Source organism: Dendrobates tinctorius, unplaced genomic scaffold (assembly GCF_039654945.1).
Source record: "Dendrobates tinctorius isolate UK_male_01 unplaced genomic scaffold, ASM3965494v1 ptg000083l, whole genome shotgun sequence".
Taxonomy (NCBI): domain Eukaryota; kingdom Metazoa; phylum Chordata; class Amphibia; order Anura; family Dendrobatidae; genus Dendrobates; species Dendrobates tinctorius.
In genome coordinates this window covers 17494558-17517331 of record NW_027361751.1, presented here as the reverse complement: position 1 = coordinate 17517331, position 22774 = coordinate 17494558, and the positions used below count along the sequence as shown (strand labels likewise).

General features: G+C 40.7%; 1 protein-coding gene across 3 annotated transcripts in view; it reads right to left on the bottom strand.

Moving 5' to 3' along the window:
* Positions 1 to 22774, bottom strand: part of CMYA5 (cardiomyopathy associated 5) — a 137553-nt gene that overhangs the window by 87760 nt on the left and 27019 nt on the right. Inside the window, exons 4-8 of one of the 3 annotated variants that reach the window (XM_073584170.1) lie at positions 22391 to 22495; positions 18078 to 18311; positions 13107 to 13129; positions 10488 to 10609; positions 4488 to 4637 (exon numbers count right to left, since the gene is read on the bottom strand). In XM_073584170.1, the coding sequence (XP_073440271.1) occupies positions 4488 to 4637; positions 10488 to 10609; positions 13107 to 13129; positions 18078 to 18311; positions 22391 to 22495 (634 nt within the window). The remainder of the gene's footprint in view (positions 1 to 4487; positions 4638 to 10487; positions 10610 to 13106; positions 13130 to 18077; positions 18312 to 22390; positions 22496 to 22774) is intronic. The other 2 variants (XM_073584171.1, XM_073584172.1) reach the window with 2 other exon arrangements.

Here is a 22774-nt window from a genome sequence, read left to right as displayed (position 1 = left end):
AGGGGTATACATAATAAAAACAAGTACAGTATTCTTAAACAGTTCAAGTCATGACTGGTACAGGAGAGAGGATCTTGCCCGCGAGGGCTCACAATCTACATTGATGTAAACCACCACTTACATGACTTAGTGGAACGTGGTGTACTCAAGTTTGTTTATTGCGAGTCTGACAAGATGATAGCTGATGGTATGACAAAGCCACTATCAAGAGCCAAGTTTGTGGATTTCAGAACCACAATGGGACTAACAGGATATTGTTGAGTGGGCAAGTTGGAATATGTTAGGTGCAACAACTCCATTCCTGTCTATGAGTGTTTAGTTGCTAGATTTGAATGTTGTTCATAAAGTTAGAAAGTAAAAAAAACTCCCTGAGGCTCACACAGGGAGAGCATGTGACTGTATTTCCTGTTTTTCCTGTGTCTGTGTATGAGAGAAGCAGCCTGCTGTAGATGATGCACAGACAGAGACATGCAAATGATTTATTCCTAATCTATTAAGCTTATCATATATTGTTCCTGTTTGTTCCTGAATGAAAAGCTCTGTTGTCACACGCTTGGAGAGTATTCTGAAGAACCCGCTGCCAACAACAAAAGTTATTTTCTAGGGGTTTTTGGTTTCTATAGATTTGGACTCCGCACAACTAATGTACTTTTTTCTGGTTTTCACTCATTTGATAGGTCATCAATATCAGATTGGAGAGGTTTCCACACTTGGCAATCCCACTGATCAGCTGTTATTTGCACTGGTGATCTCCAGAGTTAAACACTTTGAAAGGAGTTGAAAAAAGCAGCTCAACTGAAAGTGTAGCAGCCTCTGCTGAGTACCACAGAACAGCTCCTAGTGTCATTCAGATTATTCTTGATAATTTTTCCTACATTCAACATACTAAGTTCAAGAATGAAAGATTCTTATAAAAACCAGTGGCGCTACATGAGGGTATAACAGCTGCAAATTAACAGATAATGCCACCTATTATCTGGATGATATTGAAAAATTACTTAAAATTGTATATTTGCGCTAGTAATACCCACAATATGGTCTCTCTTCGAAAACAAACATGCAATATAAATATTTGTGTAGATAAATTCCTTTTATGATCTCAAAAACCACATCAGTAGTGCAACTAAATAACACAAAATAAACAATAAATTAAGGAGGAGGTAGATAAACTAAAAAACCAAACCGCTCCCCCACATAGTGGTATGTAAAATTAGGCACACATAAATGCACCTGGAATTGGCAAAAAAAAAAAAAAAAAGGCTTTTTAAGTCTCAATTCAAATAGCGCACATACCTATTGTACTCCCCCGCTTGATTTCCTTATAATCCAATAGTGAAGCGGCGTGGATAGAAATAATAATAATGATCACGAAAAGATCTGGGTAAATATTGTAAGAGGGTTACCGTTAATGATGTCCAAAGTGCTAACGGGGGATGCTCCGGCCGGTAGCTATCCCCCTGTTCACCGCTGATACTCCACCCGTTGACAGAAGGGCGAGAAGCGGAGGACGCTGTTTGGAGCCGGCAAGGTACAGGACCTTGCGTGACGTCACAGTCACGTGTCAGAGCACGTGATCGGCTTGAAAAAGATTGGCAGAAATTTGGACCAATCCTACGCGTTTCGGAGGCTTACTGCTTCCTTCATCATTTTGTGTTATTTAGTTGCACTACTGATGTGGTTTTTGAGATCATAAAAGGAATTTATCTACACAAATATTTATATTGCATGTTTGTTTTCGAAGAGAGACCATATTGTGGGTATTACTAGCGCAAATATACAATTTTAAGTTCAAGAATTGACTGTTCTCTTACTGGCTTATATATTCCACTGGCTTATCCGTACAGATAGCTATATTTATGAATTAGGCACATCTTACAAGTGCCAGGTGTCTCCTCCAAAGATGTACACCTATAGGGTTGGCTTTGCCACGCTCTTTCCTACCTATGCCCTGCCCGTTTAGGTGAAGTTGGCTGGGACTGGCATGAAAACACAAAAGTAAAAAAAAATTGTGACTTTTTAAAATGTTTTATGCCATAATTCTAATGTAAGCACCTTAAAAAATGGGCCTTTATTCTTTTGAAAAATTTCAGGATTTAGTACATTCAGAATAACAAATCTGAAGGTTGATGGGCATCTAGGAAATAGCGACCACAATATTGTACAGTTTCACTTGTCATTCGCTAGGGGGACATGTCAGGGAGTCACAAAAACACTGAACTTTAGAAAGGCAAAGTTTGACCAGCTTAGAGATGCCCTTAATCTGGTTGACTGGGACAATGTCCTCAGAAATAAGAATACAGAAAATAAATGGGAAATGTTTAAGAACATCCTTAATAGGCACTGTAAGCGGTTTATACCTTGTGGGAATAAAAGGACAAGAAATTGGAAAAACCCAATGTGGCTAAACAAAAAAGTAAGAGGGGAAATTAACAGTAAAAAGAAAGCATTTAAACTACTAAAGCAGGATGGCACCGTTGAAGGTCTAAAAAACTATAAGGAGAAAAATTCTTTATCTAAAAAAATAATTAAAGCTGCCAAAAAGGAAACGGAGAAGCACATTGCTAAGGAGAGTAAAACTAATCCCAAGCTGTTTTTCAACTATATCAATAGTAAAAGAATCAAAAGTGAAAGTGTAGGCCCATTAAAAAATTGTGAGGAAAGTATGGTTGTAGATGATGAGGAAAAAGCTAATATATTAAACACCTTCTTCTCCACGGTATTCACGGTGGAAAATGAAATGCTAGGTGAAATGCCGAGAGACAAAGAAAACCCTATATTAAGGGTCACCAATCTAACCCAAAAAGAGGTGCAAAACCGGCTAAATAAGATTAAAATAGATAAATCTCCGGGTCCGGATGGCATGCACCCACAAGTACTAAGAGAACTAAGTAATGTAATAGGCAAACCATTATTTCTTATATTTAGAGACTCTATAGCGACGGGGTCTGTTCTACAGGACTGGCGCATAGCAAATGTGGTACCAATATTCAAAAAGGGCTCTAAAAGTGAACCTGGAAATTATAGGCCAGTAAGTCTATCCTCTATTGTTGGTAAAATATTTGAAGGGTTTCTGAGGGATGTTATTCTGGATTATCTCAATGAGAATAACTGTTTAACGCCATATCAGCATGGGTTTATGAGGAATCGCTCCTGTCAAACCAATCTAATCAGTTTTTCTGAAAAGGTAAGCTATAGACTGGACCAAGGTGAGTAATTGAATGTGGAATATCTTGATTTTTCCAAAGCGTTTGATACCGTGCCACACAAGAGGTTGGTACACAAAATGAGAATGCTGGGTCTGGGGGAAAATGTGTGTAAATGGGTAAGTAACTGGCTTAGTGATAGAAAGCAGAGGGTGGTCATAAATGGTATATTATCTAACTGGGTCGCTGTGACCAGTGGGGTACCGCAGAGGTCGGTGTTGGGACCTATTCTCTTCAACATATTTATTAACGATCTGGTAGAAGGTTTGCACAGTAAAATTTCGATATTTGCAGATGATACAAAACTATGTAAAGCAGTCAATACAAGAGAAGATAGTATTCTGCTACAGATGGATCTGGATAAGTTGGGAACTTGGGCCAAAAGGTGGCAGATGCAGTTTAACAATGATAAATGTAAGGTTATACACATGGGAAGAAGGAATCAATATCACCATGAATGGGAAACCTCTGGGTAAATCTGACATGGAGAAGGACTTGGGGATCCTAGTTAATGATAAACTTACCTGGAGCAGCCAATGCCAGGCAGCGGCTGACAAGGCAAACAGGATCATGGGGTGCATTAAAAGAGGTCTGGATACACATGATGAGAGCATTATACTGCCTCTGTAGAACTCTCTGGTTAGACCGCACATGGAGTACTGTGTACAGTTTTGGGCACCTGTGCTCAGGAAGGATATAATGGAACTAGAGCGGGTACAAAGGAGGGCAACAAAATTAATAAAGGGGATGGGGGAACTACAATACCCAGAGAGATTAGCAAAATTAGGATTATTTAGTCTAGAAAAAAGACGACTGAGGGGCGATCTAATAACCATGTATAAGTATATAAGGGGACAATACAACTATCTCTCCGAGGATCTGTTTATACCAAGGAAGGTGACGGTCACAAGGGGGCATTCTCTGCGTCTGGAGGAGAAAAGGTTTTTCCACCAACATAGAAGAGGATTCTTTACTGTTAGGGCAGTGAGAATCTGGAACTCCCTGCCTGAGGAGGTGGTGATGGTGAACTCAGTCGAAGGGTTCAAGACAGGCCTGGATGTCTTCCTGGAGCGTAACAATATTGTATCTTACAGTTATTGTTAGGTTCTTTAGAAGGACGTAGATCTGGGGATTTATTCTGACAGAATTTTATAGGCTTAACTGGATGGACTAATGTCTTTTTTCGGCCTTACTAACTATGTTACTATGTTATATGATACAAATGGCTAAAATGGAATATTGGCAATCATCAGCCTCTGGTTACACTCCTGCTCCACCGCTTACCGTTGTCATCACCTTTGCCTTGAGGCTCCTCCATGCAGTAGACCTGGAAACAGTCAATGACGTCTTCCTCGCTTATTGTCCAGTACACGGTTATAGAGGTGCTGGTTGCTGAGTTGTGCTCTTGTGGTTTTAACTTTGGTGTCTGGGGAACTGCAGAATAAAGGACAATGATATTAAAGAAAACTTTATTCTGACAGTGACAAAACATTTACATAAAGAAGGCCGCTTTCACATGTCTGTTTTTTTTCACACATGCACTATTAGTGTTTTTCACAGAGAGAGCACATAGCCATTATAGTCTATGGGGCTGTTCACATGTCAGTATTTTTAGAGGACCGAGAGGATACAAAGAATAAAAATGGAGACATGTCCAATTTTGATCCTCAAAATCCCAAATTCTCAAAATCCATGGGTCAGAGGAAAAACTTGTGCTGTCTGTTTTTCACTGACTTGTTGATTAGAGAAGCTTAATAAACCTCTATCAGTTTTTTTTTTCTTGTAAACTAGAAAAACTGATGAAACTCTGATGGTAAAGACCTGACACACGGACCAAACACTTCTGAAAATCTTTTCAGAAACACTGTTAAAAATTGGTCTGTTTTTCACGTATGTGAAAAAAAAAAAAACCTAACGTGAAACAGGCCTAACTATCAATCCTAAGGCTCATGCATCTATTCCAGTTATCTCTGCTCTGATGGGTCTGGATAGTGACAAATCAACACATTCAGTATATTAATGTATCTAGCATCATGTTTAACAAGATTCGAGGAGTGCAGAGAGGTGAAGAAGCTCAACAGGAAAGACCTAAATAGATCCTGAGGGTAAAATGAACTTGTAACATACTTAAGGTATCTACCTGATTTCCAGCAATGCTCTGCCAGTTGCTGCTTCTGTAGTCTTGTGCTGTCAGAGATGGTAAGTGACTCATGTGGAGTGTGCTTAACATAATCTAGTTGATTGACTTTTCTATCTGACTGGTCAATCAGGAAGCTTGATCAAAGGACCAATCAAAAGATAGGCTTGGTTGGCCCCTGAGTGATCATGGAGCCCCATTTAAGTATGTTGTTTAAATTACCATGGGCCAGGTGTTGTATTTTTGGATACTACATTCTGGATTGCCATTTTTTGTTCTGAGTCAGCTATTGTATGACTTTTTTTTTCTAAATTAACCCTTTGGTTCCAGCTCTGGTTTTGACCATGGGCTATTTGTCCCTTCATTTACACAATTGTTCTGCTGTCTTCTCTGGATTCTGATAGAGCTTTCCCAGACATACTCTTGGACACCTATTCTGTCATGGTTCTGACCCTGTCATCTTTATTAACAGTTTTTCAGCTCTCTCTACTAATCAGTGACTACTCTGTAGTTGCAACCTGGGTTCTTTTGCAGTGAAATCCAGATTCCTATATATTAGTTAAAAAGCAAAACCAATGACTTCCTTAGATTTTGCCAACCACAGTAGTGTGTGCAAAGTCTGACCTCTTTGAGCTGATGGCCCAATTACATTAACGCTCATTTATCTCATCTTTTTTCCATGATTCTTGGGTTATTTTCTTACCACACTTATTCGAAGGACATTCTGTTAGGGAAGTTCAAGTTCTCACAGCAAAATAAGGTCCCCCACAACAACAAAAAATGGGAATTGGGTGCATGTATCTGCGCTGTGGTATATTACTTTAAGCTTTCCATGCTTATTGGCGGCAGACAAACGTAGTAGAAGGGGGGTTGGACATAAACCTTGGGCCCTAAAAGATGTAACCAAACTGGTCTAAGTCTGCTTTTCATTTACTATAGTGATGGAGATGGAGTCATCGTGTGTTCTGTAATGCATCATTTTCAGCCATGTACCCATATTGGAGGCGGAAAGCAAGACGTAGTGGGGGGGGTTTCGGACGTAACAGGTCCCTAAGATATGCAACCAATCTGGTCATTGTCGCCAACTGCCTAGGTGTCCTGCTGCAGGTGTATCATCTGCCTTTTTGGTACCAGCACTGCAAATGCTGTGTATGTGAAATATATATGAAAGTTTGCATAAACTATATTTAAACCTTTCAGAAGTTATGTCTTCTATAAAGCCTCTATATTTATGACACATACCTCACAATCAGATAAAAGCCAGTTTAGATACAGTATTTGTAATTCTAAAAATATAAGGTGTATTCTGCTTATCACAACACTTGAACTGGGCACAGGGGTACCCTTAGCCCAAAAATCCTAGTAATTAAGATAAAGCTTTATAGCTGTCTAGTAATGATGAAAGGACATGGGGTAAATTGATTGTGCCAATGCTTCATTCCTTCAGAAGAAGCAGTAAAATGCATATATATATAATTATTTAGCAAATATCATTTCACTGTGGGGATTTATAAAAGCGTTCTGGACAAGGATCTCTCAATAAGATAATAGTCTGGGGACCCGTGATACATGGAATGCAGCTGAAAAACTTCAGTTGTCAGCAATACCAAGCCCCGCGTACAAGTATATGGATGATGGCAGTTACACTTGTGGGTAACTGCCGAGAAAACAGGTAAAACGAACAGCAAAATAGGAGAACTCTGATAATGAGACTACACCAGCTATAACCTAGGTATAAGAAAATGATAAAAGTGAAAATATGCAGGAAATCAGGTTCTCAAGAAGCTTCACATTATACCAAAGCAATCATTTTTTTATTTCAGAATGACATCATAGTACAGTCATGGCCAAAAGTTTAGAGAATGACACAAATATTATATTTTCACATGATCTGCTGCCCTCTGGTTTTTATGTGTGTTTGTCAGATGTTTTTATCACATACAGAAATATAATTGCAATCATATTATGAGTAGCAAAAGGTTATATTGACAGAATGAGTTAATGCAGCAAGTCAATATTTGCAGTGTTGACCCTTCTTCTTCAGGACCTCAGCAATTCTCCCTGGCATGCTCTCAATCAACTTCTGGATCAAATCCTGACTGATAGCAGTCCATTCTTGCAAAATCAATGCTTTTATTTTGTCTGAATTTGAAGGTTTTTGTTTGTCCACCCATCTCTTGATGATTGACCACAAGTTCTCAATGGGATTAAGATCTGAGGAGTTTCCAGGCCATGGTCCCAAAATCTCTATGTTTTGTTCCCTGAGCCATTTAGTTATCACCTTTGCTTTATGGCAAGGTGCTCCATCATGTTGAAAAAGGCATTGTTGATCGCCAAACTGCTCTTGGACGGTTGGGAGAAGTTGCTCTTGGAGGACATTCTGGTACCATTCTTTATTCATGGCTGTGTTTTTAGGCAAGACTGAGAGAGAGCCCATTCCCTTGACTGAGAAGCAACACCACACATGAATGGTTTCAGGATGCTTGACAGTTGGCATGAGACAAGACTGGTGGTAGCGCTCACCTCGTCTTCTCCGAATAAGCCGTTTTCCAGATGTCCCAAACAATCGAAAAGGGGATTCATCAGAGAAAATGACTTTACCCCAGTCCTCAGCAGTCCACTCCCTGTACCTCTTGCAGAATATCAGTCTGTCCATGATGTTTTTTCTGGAGAGAAGTGGCTTCTTTGCTGCCCTCTTTGAGACCAGGCCTTGCTCCAAGAGTCTCCGCCTCACAGTGCGTGCAGATGCACTCACACCTGCCTGCTGCCATTCCTGAGCAAGCTCTGCACTGCTGGTAGCCCGATCCCGCAGCTGAAATACTTTTAAGAGACGGTCCTGGCGCTTGCTGGTCTTTCTTGGGCGCCCTGGAGCCTTTTTGGCAACAAGGGAACCTCTCGCCTTGAAGTTCTTGATGATGCGATAGATTGTTGACTGAGGTGCAATCTTTCTAGCTGCGATACTCTTCCCTGTTAGGCCATTTTTGTGCAGTGCAATGATGACTGCACGTGTTTCTTTAGAGATAACCATGGTTAACAGAAGAGAAACAATGATGCCAAGCACCAGCCACCTTTTAAAGTGTCCAGTGGTGTCATTCTTACTTAATCATGACAGATTGATCTCCTGCCCTGTCCTCATCAACACCCACACCTGTGTTAATGGAGCAAACACTGAAACGATGTTAGCTGGTCCTTTTAAGGCAGGGCTGCAATGATGTTGAAATGTGTTTTGGGGGATAAAGTTCATTTTCTAGGCAAATATTGACTTTGCAAGTAATTGCTGTTAAGCTGATCACTCTTTATAACATTCTGGAGTATATGCAAATTGCCATTAGAAAAAATGAAGCAGTAGACTTTGTAAAAATTAATATTTGTGTCATTCTCTAAACTTTTGGCCATGACTGTATGTTAAGAAAACTGTAGAACCGTGAAAAGAAGAAAAAAAATTGAAGAATTTCCCACAAATTTTAAAGGACATGTTAATTTGCCTTAAATGGGTTGTCAACTTTATTTTAACAAATGTGTGGGGGACATGATTTTGTGGCCGTTACCAATATATAAGTAATATAGGTCCACCTCCTGCTGTTGTTAAGTGCTGCCATCCTCACAGACTGCATAAGGCTACGTGCCAAAGACCAGGAATGGTAGCATTTTGGACACATACTGCTTTAAAAGCACAATGGATGGGATTTATAGAAACCTGATGCCCACTGTGCTTCTAACACAGCGTAAACTGTCTCCTCTGCGTACTTTTCCTAAATAGACTGTCAATAGATGCAGTAAATCCGTATAGTTCCAAAAGACAAGTGCGTATGTAAAACGCAGCGTTTTGGATGCAACGAAAATGCGCTGCATCCAAAATGCTACTATTCCTGATCATGGACACATAAGCCAGCTCTCCTGTTCTCAACCTGGCTGCTGCCGGTGGAGGAGCATGTGACCAGACCTGCCCATCACCCTACCTCCAATTGTAAAACCGCTTTTCCCAAGCACAGTGTTTTTAATTGGAGGAAACTGAAGGACTGGTCTGGACACATGCTCCTCCATCAGCAGGAATTTTGAGAATAGGAGTGCCATACATACAGTAGTGAGAGCTCAACTAACAAGCAGGTGAAGCGTCACAAAAGAGAGATGGTTTCACAACTGTCACAAAAGTATGTCATTAACACACTGGTTGAAATAAAAAAAATGTCCAATCCCTTTAATAAATGTGTCCTTTCAATCATTGATGCTTTCAGGGCACAGTGTGCTATAAAAAATCCCCTTGGAAGAAAAATAGGTGTAAAATATATGACAAGCAAGTGAGCCCCAGGGAATCAGGGTACACAACTTAGGGTGGGGTAACTAGAGGGCCCACAGTCCCCTTCACATTCACGATATTTGGTTCTTTAGAAAGTTGACCAAAAAGTTAAGAAATCATTGCCTTGTTCTAAAATAATTGTAAGACAAGCAAGTCACAGACAAGCTGCAAAAAGGCTTTCTTGTCCCATGACTTTCAGAGAATTGCTGTTGTGTTTAGGGATGTTATCCCAATAGCATTATGGTCTCGGAGACCACAGGAATGATGTCATTGAGTCCCATGCATGTGTACTAACTAGGTCTCATGTCTAACCACTGATCTTGTGTTGATGTAGGGTTGCACAAATTCTTCAATTTCTTCACACAATTCCATACAGACTTGATTATGTTGAGATCGGGGCTCTGTGTATTTTTTTAAAGAGTTCTTACTATGCAGCAATTTTTCCTCACGTGCCTAAAACTTTTGTACTGCTGTAAGGGGTGTACTAAATGTAATTCTGCTATGTATATATGCTGTACTAAGAAAAAGTTTTCCTGCTGAAGAAATTTTCATCGTGTAAAACACACTGAACAAAATGTGCTTGATAATGGTGTTTCAGCTTCAGCGGCCAATATCTTGTGACTCCGGACAGGTTATCTTACACATCGGTCTTCTAGAATTAGCATGTGTTGTCTTCTAAGATGCTCCGGGATTGAAAGAGACAAGTCATCTCACTGCTGACAAATGTCCTCTCCTTTGCCTTTCAGAGCTGTCAGCGTAGACTTGTTCCAGACACCATGGGATATTTCATACTGAATGTGTAAAATCATTTACATTCAATGGATGACAATAACTCACGTGTAGCTCATACCTGGTAGATGCTTGTTCGTCTTCTGATCGCCCTTAGAAGATTTTGCGGCAATATGATCAAAAAGAGAGAATGCGGTGGGCAACTTGTCTAGTGATACAGTGTTCTCTATCGCTTTATGTAACCTATAGGGTTAAACACAGTTACCTTCATTTAGAAATAGACTTACAATGCTTGGAATGCGCAATTTATGAACCGTATATCAGTAATGGTACGGTATTTCAGGACATTTATGGTGGTTTCTAAATGTGTTAATTATTTAGCCCAGACAAGGCCAATACAGTAAAACTCCTTTGATATAATGTTTATCGCTATGTTCACACGTTGTATTTTTACTGCTTTTTCTGTAGTCAAAATATGATCTCTTGGAAGTAAAGAAGCTGCTTACAAAACAGAAAGTTTTTGCTGCTTTTTTTGCCGCATTTTTTGTGCAGATTAAATGTCATTTGCCTACATGGTTTATGAAGTTAGTTTTGTTCACCAAAAACGCAGAAAAAATGTGGCAAAAACGCATGGTTGCATTTTGTGCATCCTTTTTGCACTTTTTCATTGCTTTCTATGGTAAAAACACGCTGCAAAAACGCTGAAAGAAGTGAAATGCAGCAGATTTGTAAAAAGCAGCAGTTTTCCAATTCAGCCAAAGATAAAAAAAAAAAACAAAACTGCGTGTGTGTATGAGATTCCAGGTGGAAATCACCAGAAAAAGACACCATGAGCGTAAAGCATTTTGAGGTAATTTCCCCTCCCAAATAAATTCTATTTAATGTTTCTGATTCTAGGATTATTGCATAATCTGGCACCTGTAAGTACCTGTTGCTGCCATATTAAACCCTTACCACTGCGATGACAATAACAGAACTATGGAAAAGAATTTCGGTTTATATCACTATTTTCTGAGACCCGTAACTTTTATATTTTTCCATTGATGGACCTGGGTGAAGGCTTGTGTTTTTGCGAAGTACATACAATGTTTTGATTGCTTTTCATAGCATTTTTGGGGAGGGAGTGGTACTTCTGGAGTTTCTCTATTTGAGAATAGATAGATCGATATCTGGGATCTTCAGTAGACCCCAAAAAGTCATGTCAACCCATCGACACCCTGCAAATGCGTAGTGACAGGGCCCATGAGCACCAGAATAGACCTCCCACCAGCACCATGCCATAGATATTGAAGGGCAGCATTTAAGTGGTTAAATAGAAGCGATCTGAGCGAACTCCAATCACTATTGTTAGCCGTATAAGCCAATTGTATCACAGCCACCACCTGTCCTGTACGTAGTCAGCTCAACTCCTGAGCTCAGTACATACACCGACACCTGATGTGTGACATACATGTTCTGAGGATGGATAGATAGATAGATAGATATCTGGGATCTTCAGTAGACCCCAGCATGTCATGTCAACCCATCGACACCCTGCAAATGCATAGTGGCAGGGCCTATGAGCACCAGAATAGACCTCCCACCTGCACCATGCCATAGATATTGAGGGCAGCATTTAAGTGGTTAAACTGCAGTGATCTGAGCAAACTCCAATCACTGCTATTAGCAGTAGATGCCAACTGTATAACACAGCCACCACCTGTCCTGTACGTAGTCAGCTCAACTCCTGAGCTCAGTACATACACCGACACCTGATATGTGACGCACATGTTTGTCACATGTCAGAAAGAGGATGGATCGTGTCATTCAGATAAATTAATTTTAATTAATAGATTATGTGATCAACTGCTTTTTTTTAACAATCAATTTTTTTTTTAACTAAGTGTCTCCCTTCTTTTCACTGCCTTTTGTCAAAATGCAAGCTATCTCTAGCAGCTGAGCCAAGACGTATTACAGTAAGTAGGACTAGTCTTTGTCCCTCTTCTCCAGCTCTCTTGCCTGTCTAACTGAAAACAGGCATAACAATGCATGCTGGGAAGTGATGGAAAAAAGTTCCAACACCTACAGTGCTGGCAAAATGCTGATGAATAGGAACCACCCATTCTAAAAAGAGTGTATGGCAACTTACAAACCATGAGACGAAACGTCCCCTTGATAGCTACTGAGCTCAGTGATTGGCTGCTGTGCCGTCTACAGAACGTCAGCGTTGCAGACAATGCCAGACATCGGGAGCAGCGGTGGAGATTCACCAATGGACCCATGGAAGGTGACTAAGAGAGCCGTTTGCTTTTTTTTCAAGGGAAGAAACTTAATTTTAAGGGAAGAACACATTGAGTAGTCCAGCCTATATAATTTTTTTTTTTTTTTTTTTAAATGTATATTTACCTCTGATGTGTCTCTCCGGGGTCATGTGACATTGTTACGCTTCTCTATTTCACCTGAGCGGACGTCGAGCATCTGATTGGCTGCAGCGGTGATGTGATTAATCAATGCCATGTGAGGCCCAGGAGACACACAACTGGCATCAGAGGAGCGGTGCCAGCCCAAGAGGCCAGTATGCATTTTTCTTATTTTGTACTACTTGCTGATGCTATTAACAACGTGGACAATCCCCATAGGATCTAAGGAAAGGCATATACATTTCTGCAATATATCTGCATATATTAACATTTACTAAAAATGTAGTCTCCAGCTCTAAACACAGACAATCTTCATAAAGCAGACATAAGAGGGACCGTACCTGCTATTGATATCATTACGAATCTAGAAAGAGAAAAAAAATAGAGATTCATAAAGCAAATATACACGTACTGAATTTCTACACACCAACTACTCTGGGGACGGTGGGTGTCCTTATATAATTGTTTATCACTGAGTCCAAAGATTGGCTGCAACATTCATATGAGTGGTAGGGCATATCATCACTGTTGCGGCTGTGAAGAAGTGGCAGAGTTATTAGTTAATTCATTGATCTGAATCCAGACGGCCGTATAATACAGTCCGTACATGGACCACAATGAAGTCAGAAATGCATGTGAAGTCGCTCTAACACACCTGAATATATGCTAGGAAGTGGACAATGATATGAATGGAGATTGCATATAGCAAAGTGACAGGCGCAAGCAATGTACAATCCCTAGGTGCAGCATGCTCACATAGCAAAAATGTATATTCCAAAAACAGGACTAAGAGCTATAGGAATAATAGCGGAGCCCACTAGTAGGCATCATGAAAATTACTATTTTATTAGTGCTGCAAGGCAAAACATATTAAAAAGGTACTATTGTGCTACATGTAGATCAAAGTGGGTCATCATAAGTGGTCAGAATTACCCCCAACCTCCTGTAAACAAAGGTCCTTGGCCAACGCAGGAAATTGGAACCCCGCAGCAGCATAAAGTGTAGTTATAAAAAAAAAAAAAACACAAAAATTGAGCTTGGTTTGAGTTGGTACACATGCAGCATATAAATGTAGGTTTTGTATGCTTTTTGGCCATGTGAACATGCATTTATATGCTGCATGTGTACCAACTCAAACCAAGCTCAATTTTTGTGCTTTTTCTTTGTATTTTTGCATTCTGTGCAAGCTGGGGTGTGGCCTCCCCCTCCTGAGCTGGAAACTGTATTTAAAGGCTTCCCCTGACTGGTGTCCGGTGGTTGGGACCCGGTCCTTGTCTGCCCCTGTCAACTTTGACACATGATAAGATTTTTAATATTAGACAGTGTAGGACCGCCCTGACCACAGAGTCACCTTGTCAATGGTGGGACGGCTTTTATGCTATGTTTGATCAAATACAGTATCACTAAGAACTCTGTATGATTTATTTAAATGCACTTTTGCTTTTTACTTATTTAAATTACAGCAGGGTTTTTTTTTTTTTCATTTTGTCTTTTGTAGGTTTTATAAAGTGTAGTTATGTAGTGTAACAAAGTATGTATATGCATATATTATAGCTGACATACCAGAATCAGAAATAATACAAAATCCAACATTAGGCAATAAAGTACACAGGTGGTCAAAATTGTAGATACCCAGCATTTAAAGACAGAAAAACCCGCAATGGTCACAGAAATAACTTGGATCTGACAAAAGTAATAATAAATAAAAAAATCCATGAAAATGAAAAAATGAAAAGTCAGACATTGCTTTTCAACCATGCTTCCACAGAATAAAAAAAAATAAATAAAACTCATGAAAAAAGGCCTGGACAGAAATGATGCTACCCTTAACTCAGGGGTGGGCAATTAATTTTGCCAAGGGGCCGCATTAGAAATTAGGATGGTGTCAGAGGGCCGGACTAATATAAATAACTCAGTTGTACCCAATACTATATATGTATATAATATATAGTATACATATGCTATCTTTTCATAAACAAACAGTATGTTAAACAATGCAAAGATTTACAATACAATGAAAATATGGAGGACCTAATTACATCTTTATTTAATGATGAGATGATGAACTGCAACCAGCTTGTGATTGTTCACTTTAATTGTTAACTTTAACAGTGTTTGGAAAAACTTGCTATTTTAGGTCAAGATATCATGTTAGTTTTTTAAAGACCGGCATCCCTTTAACTTAGTAAAGAACAGTAAATGAAACATTTACCCAGATTCCCAGACCCTGGCCTGATGTAAACACCCAGTCCAGACCCAAACACCAGTCCAGACCCAGTCTAAAGTAATTGATGCTAGCCTTACATTGCACCACAGTGTCACTGGTCTGCTTGCAGCAGTATAGATCACACCACGCCCGCACGTTTTAGCACAGAGTTGGAGGCGTTGTGTGATGTATACTGCTGCAAGCAGACGCCACCAACGACATCTACACAGCCCTCTCTCAGGCCACGCCCCCCTCCAGCCTCGACCAGTCAGCACCGCAGGTCTGGTGTGTGGGCGGTGCGCTGGAGGCAATGTTTCTGTGCCGCTCTCAGGAGGTCAGGGTCCGCTCCACTCAACGCCGCGTCTGCCGGGACTCCTCTGCTTTCAGCTTTCCTCATGAATGATTCATGAGGAAAGCAGGAACTGGAGAAGTCCCGGACCCTTCCGCGGGCCGGTCACAGGTAGTGGGTGGGCCGGATGCGGCCCGGGGGGCCGCCCCTTGCCCAGGTCTGCCGTAACTTAATATTTTGGTGCACAACCTTTTGAGGCAATCACTGCAATCAAACGATTCCTGTAACTGTCAATGAGAATTTCTGCACCTCTCGACAGGTATTTTGGCCCACTCCTCAAGGGCAAACTTCTCCAGTTGTCTCGTGTTTGAAGGTTGCCTTTTCCAGACGGCATGTTTCAGCTCTTTCCGAAGATGCTCAATAGGATTAAGGTCAGGGCTCATAGAAGGCCACTTCAGAATAGTTCAATGTTTTCCTCTTAGCCATTCTTGGGTGTTTTTATAGCGGTGTTTGGGGTCATTATCCTGTTGTAATGTAAGGAGAGGCGACAGAGCAGGGGTGCCTATTTTACCTCGCCGGTGCCGGAATTGCTGGAACTGTCACCCGTGTTCCGGAGGGAAGACTGAACACGCAGGACAGACTGGATCATATGACTGACTTGAGGAAGGCGGGCATATATAGCGCGCTGAACAGGAAAGCAAGCAGAGCCCGCGTGGGAAAGCTGAGTGACGGATTGAGTGCTGACACTGCTGAGACAGAGTATCTCGTGGGTGCTGAGTACCGTGACAAACCCCCTGCAGCGGTACTCCGCAGACAGACCTCCTCCCTCCCTGACAGATTCCGAACTGAAGTCATTGACCAGACCATTGACTAAAAGCCAGGAGAGACGCCAGGCGGGGCCAAGTCTTGATACGCTAAAACTGTTATACACTGAGGAGCAAAGGCTAGTCCTAGCGGCATCTCATGTTGGACTCAGTACCTTGCCAAATATCGTAAGGCACGGGAATACTGCCTGTCACTCAGAGACAGCGACGAGACGACCTGTGCCACTGTTGTCGGTGCCACCGTTGGACTCTCGCCAAGTCAAGACTCCATCGAGACAACCTGCGCTGCTGTTGTCGGTGCCACCGTTGGAAGCCTGAACCTCCTCACATCCGTAGACTACATGCCGATAAGTTTAAACTCTTTCTTACTGAACTCTCCTTCATCCCTTTCCAACCCTGTCATACTCCCAGCTCTACCCCATTCAAACTCCCTTTCCCGTCCTTTGTCCTATTACTAACCCCTCCGTGCCCTGCTACTCCCTATATATTTGTTGTTAATAAAATCCTGTAACTCTTGATCAGTCTCCTGTCCGTGGCGACATCCCGCGTTCCTGCGATTTCTACAGTACCCATGACCTGCGACTAAGACCAAGCTGACACTGGGCAGCACAATTCTCTCTAGAATCCCTTGATAGTCTTGAGATTTCGTTGTACGCTGCACAGATTCTAGACACCCTGTGCCAGATGCAGCAAAGCAGCCGCAGAACAAAACGCCTCCTCCATGTTTCACAGAGGGGACAGTGTTCTTTTCTTGATATGCTTCATTTTTCCATTTGTGAACATACAGCTGATGTGTCTTGCCAAAAAGTTCCATTTTTGTCTCATCTGTCCATAGGACATTCTCCCAGAAGCTTTGTGGCTTGTCAACATGTAGTTTGGCAAATTCCAGTCTGGCTTTTCTATGATTTTTTATCAACAATGGTGTCCTCCTTGGACGTCTCCCATGAAGTCCACTTTGGCTCATAGCGATGGAGGGTGCGATCTGACACTGATGTTCGTTGAGCTTGAAGTTCAATATGTTTAGAAGTTTTTCTGAGCTCTTTTGTTAAAATTTGTATTATCCATCTCTTTGATTTGTCATCAGTTTTCCTCCTGCGGCCACGTCCAGGGAGGTTGGCTACAGTCCCATGGAGCTTAAATTTCTGAATAATATGTGCAACTGTAGTCACAGGAACATAAAGCTCCTTGGAGATGGTCTTATAACTTTTACCTTTAACATGTTTGTCTATAATTTTCTTTCTAATCTCCTGAGACAACTCTTTCCTTCGCTTCCTCTGGTCCATGTTGAGTGTGATACACACCATGTCACCAAACAGCACAGTGAGTATCTGTAGCCCTCTGTACAGGACCACTTACTAATTCCAAGGTTGTAGACATCTGTGATGCTAATTAGTGGACACACCTTGATTTAACATGTCCCTTTTGTCACATTATTTTCAGGGGTACCATCATTTCTGTCCAGGCCTATTTCATGAGTTTTATTTTTTTTTTAAATTCTGTGGAAGCATGGTTGAAAAGCAATGTCTGACTTTCATCTGTTCATTTTCATAGATTTTTGATTTATTATTACTTTTGTCAGATTCAAATTATTTCTGTCACCATGGTGAGTTTTTCTGTCATTAAACGAGGGGTACCAACAGTTTTGACCACGTGTGTATGTTGGTGCAAAAAGTAAATATCATGAGACCAAAGAAGTCCTTGAGGGGGGAAGAATGGCGGTCTGTATTGTATGTCCACACGCATATCGCCATGTCACACGTGGCTTCCACAGGGATAACTCATATGATCGGAGGTTGGGTGGATCAAAACAGTATCCATATAAGTGCAATCAGCCTTTGAGACTTAGCGCTGTATATGCTGCCATCCCTTTATATAATATATGGGGGTGGGATTTACGCTATAGAGCCTGTATACTGTAATTTCAGGATTATGTCTATCTATATAACTGCACAACTGACATGTAACGCATATAACCTGCATGTGGGTGACTTACACTCAAAAACATAACAGGATCCAGTTCATTGAGCTCCTTAGCGGCTTTCTCCAGAATTTCCTTTGCTGTATCGACACTCTGCTGGAAACCGACCATCTGATCATACAAGTAATCCATCTTTATCTTCTTCACTTCCTCAAAACCCTCCCTCTTTTTTTTGTGCTGGTCAATTATTTTTTGTACCGTTTTCTCATTTTCATCTGTCAAGTGTTTTTCTGCTTCTGTGCAGTTTTTCTATGAAGATCATATGGATTGTATCAATGACAGTAGTAGGAGTGGAGGGATCATTAATTATTAGGAAAAAATAAATAAAAGGATGAGGTTTTTCAGACAAGTTGTGATCAACAGCTTTAAATTGCAGAATCAGGTAACTTTCCATTATATTTAGACCTATTCCCCACCCCCTATCCAATACCAATAGCAATAAGACCAACGAGGGCTTGGTAGGTAGAATAGTTGAGCAAAAAATATGAATAACCTGATGAAACAAAGGATTGAGGGGAATCAGTCACGTTGTACATGTAGTATGATCTGTGGGCGCATGGTATGGAAAAGTCATGGAGCCCTAATAGGGTGTACAGGCAACATGACAAGACAGTCAAACGGTGTTCTCTCCCTTCTGAGCCCTGACGTGTGCCCAAACAGTGGTTCCCCCCACATACGGGGTGCCAGCATACTCAGGATAAACTGGACAACAACTTTTGGGGTCCAATTTCTCCTGTACCCTTGTGAAAATAAAAAATAACGGGCTAAAAAATCATTATTGAGGGAAAAAAAATGATTTTTTATTTTCACGGCTCTGCATTAAAAACTTCTGTGAAGCACTTGGGGGTTCAAAGTGTTCACCACACATCTAGATAAGTTCCTTGGGGGGTCTAGTTTCCAAAATGGGGTCATATGTGGGGGGTTTCTACTGTTTAGGCACATCAGGGGCTCTGCAATCGTAACATGACGCCCTCAGACCATTCCATCAAAGTCTGCATTTCAAAACGTCACTACTTCCCTTCTGAGCCCCGACGTGTGCCCAAACAGTGCTTTCCCCCCCACATATGGGGTACCAGCGTACTCAGGACAAACTGGAAAACAATTTTTGGGGTCCAAATTCTCCTGTTAGCCTTGTGAAAAAAAAATATTGTAGGCTACAAAATGATTTTTGGAGGAAAAAAAAAGATTTTTTATTTTCACGGCTGTGCGTTATAAATTTCTGTGAAGCACTTGGGGGTTCAAAGTGCTCAGCACACATCTAGATAAGTTCCCTGGTGGGTCTAGTTTCCAAAATGGGGTCACTGGTGGGGGTGTTCCAAAGTTTAGGCACACAGGGGCTCTCCATTCAAAAAGTCAAATGGCGCTCCTTCCCTTCAGAGCCCTGCCGTGCGCCCAAACAGTGGTTTATGACCACGTATGAAGTATCGGTGTACTCAGGAGAAATTGCCCAACAAGTTTTAAGATCCATTTTATCCTGTTGCCCATGTGAAAATGAAAACATTGAGGCTAAAAGAATTTTTTTGTGAAAAAAAGTACTTTTTCATTTTTATGGATCAATTTGTGAAACACCTGGGGGATCAAAGTGCTCACTATGCATCTAGATAAGTTCCTTGGGGGGTCTAGTTTCCAAAATGGGGTTACTTGTTGGGGAGCTTCAAAGTTTAGGCACACAGGGGCTCTCCAAATGCGACATGGTGTCCACTAACGATTGGAGCTAATTTTCCATTCAAAAAGTCAAATGGCGCTCCTTCCCTTCCGAGCCCTGCCGTATGCCCAAATAGTGGTTCCCCCCCACAATTGGAGTTTTAGTGTACTCAGGACAAATTGGACAACAACTTTTGGGGTCCACTTTCTCTTTTTACCCTTGGGAAATTAAAAAAATTTTTGCTAAAAGATCATTTTTGTGACTAAAGTTAAATGTTAATTTTTTCCTTCCATGTTGCTTCTGCTGCTGTGAAACACCTTAAGGGTTAATAAACTTCTTGAATGTGGTTTTGATCAGCTTGAGGGGTGTAATTTTTAGAATGGTGTCACTTTTGGGTATTTGCAGCCATATAGACCCCTCAAAGTGACTTCAAATGTGAAGTGGTCCCTAAAAAAATGGTTTTGTAAATTTTGTTCTAAAAATGAGCAATCACTGATCAACTTTTAACTCTTATAAGTTCCTAACAAAGAAAAATTTTGTTTCCAAAATTATGCTGATGTAAAGTAGACATGTGGAAAATGTTATTTATTAAATATTTTGTGTCACATAACTCTCTGGTTTAACAGAATAAAAATTGAAAATTGCAAAATTTTCACCATTTTCACCAAATTTCCAATTTTTTCACAAATAAATGCAAAAATTATTGACCTAAATTTACCACTAACATGAAGCCTAATATGTCACGAAAAAATATTCTCAGAATCGCTAGGATCCATTGAAGCATTCCTGAGTTATTACCTCATAAAGGGACACTGGTCAGAATTGCAAAAAATGGCCAGGTCATTAAGGTCAACATAGGCTGGGTCAAGAAGGAGTTAAGGGGGTGATATTCGGCACAGTTAGCATATTTGGAAATTGATTTAATCTCATAAGTTACTTTATCTAAGGCTTTTAAACAACTGAGCTATGATTGATATTGTGGGAATAAGCCTTTAAAGGGAACCTGACAGCTGATACATGCTGCTCGATCCATAGGCAGCATGCATCAGAGACTGTCTGCACGATCTCAGCCATGTATGTTTAACTCTGAAACTCTGCGGCGTTTCAGAGAAAAACATTTAATAGTCTGTAGGGACCGAGCTGCAGAGGTAGCCGGACAGGCAGGTCCCCAGGTGGCTTCTTTCCACTCGCTGCCCTGAAGTCTCTCCATGCGTGCGCATATTGGGAGAGACCTATCACTCCAGGGCAGTGGTCGCTGAGAAACCACCGGGGATCTAACTGTCTGACTAGTCTCCTTTGCGGCTCTGTCCCCGATGATTATTAAACTGTGTATTTTTTTTGAAACAACACAGAGTTTCAGAACTAAGCATATATGGCTGAAATTGTGCAGCATGCATCAGCTATCAGGTTCTCTTTCATAGGTTAACCATACAATGTCAATATTTGTCTTTACAAAGCACAGTATACACATGTCTATTGTAATATAAAGTACAAGGCCAACAACGTTTCTTTCTTTATGGAGTGTTTTTCATCTCCTGCACAGATGTGAATTTCATAGTTATATATTATATGCTAAGACCATATTTCCCAGCAGCTCCCTGTTTCTCTTCAGTGCTGCAGGCCCCTCTCTATGCTTTGAATGTAGTGACTATGACCCAATATTTGACCAATATTAATTTCTGTTTGAAAATTTCACATTTCATTGGTGGTTCATGGGAATCTTCAGAGCAAGATCATGAAGTATTGGTGGATGGATCCGCTGAAATTGAAGGTTAAAGAGAGCACCAGGGGGTCAGAATTATGGGGGTGATGGCTGCAATTTAGAGCAGATTTAAAAATAGGTTGTATTTGCACACAGGATTAATTCTGTGTGTACAGAAAAATGGGAACACACTACGATTTTGGGAATAACCCTTTAAGAAAAGAGCTTTGGAAACTATCCCAAGACTTACTAACCAATTAGGCTGGAACACTTGACCCTCTTGGATTCACTCTTAGTGACTCCATTTTGGAGTCGGCTGTGCTATATCTGCTTTATGAACTGAAGGTAAAATGTACTGTGCCCACACTACTTCATATGTCATAAACCATATTCAATATGCTCAAACCCTTCCTGATCACATTTCCTTTTATCAATATGTGGAATATTGTTAGATATGTATTTACCATGCTGGCTATTGGAATAAAAAAACAGAAAAGATTGCTAAATTGATATTTATACAGTTGTGCTGTGCTCTCTTCTAAATGCATCAGTCTGCATGATCTATCAAGACATTGTGATGAAGATGTAGATAGAGTTTTCAATTAATCCAAGATTCCTATTTTCTACACCTAAATGCCCATGCCCATGTTATTAGCATATGCCATAATATTAAGATGGGTGGTCCAGTCTCTGAGACTCCAACCTTGATAATCAATCCTTTCTTAGCAGCATTTTCGACTATTTCAGAGTGCAGTAGCACTCCTGGTCTCCCGCTGTGCAGAGTACACTGTCACTACCCTGTGCAGTGGGAATGCTGGAAGATAGTATACTATTTCTTGTAATCTTACTGCATTATTTCATCAAAGTGCAGAATGAAGATCATTTATTTTAGCGACACCTTATGACAAGACAAAGGTGGACAATCCAAGACTGCACCCATTACTGAGTAAAGAATATATGAACAGTTCACAGAATAGTTACCGTACTTACTTCGACCTCATTAAACAATGCTTCTACTCTTGTAACAAAATCTTCTGTTTTCAGTGAACTTTCTTGCAGTTTTTCCAGGAGATTCTCCAAGTTACTCTACAAATAAAGCAATCATAATAATAAAAACAGTGTTTATTGTCGAGCTTTACTATGCATTAAAAGGGATCCTGACAGCTGATACATGCTGCCCAATCCACAGGCAGAATGCATCGGACACTGGCTGCTTGATTTCAGCCATGTCAGGATAATTTCACAATACCGTTTTTTTGCACACCACATCATGCGCAATACAAACGCATGCAAAAAAAACGCATCATGCGTTTTTGTTTTTTATGCACATTCGTTCTCTAGGGGTTAAAACCAGTGTCTACACAT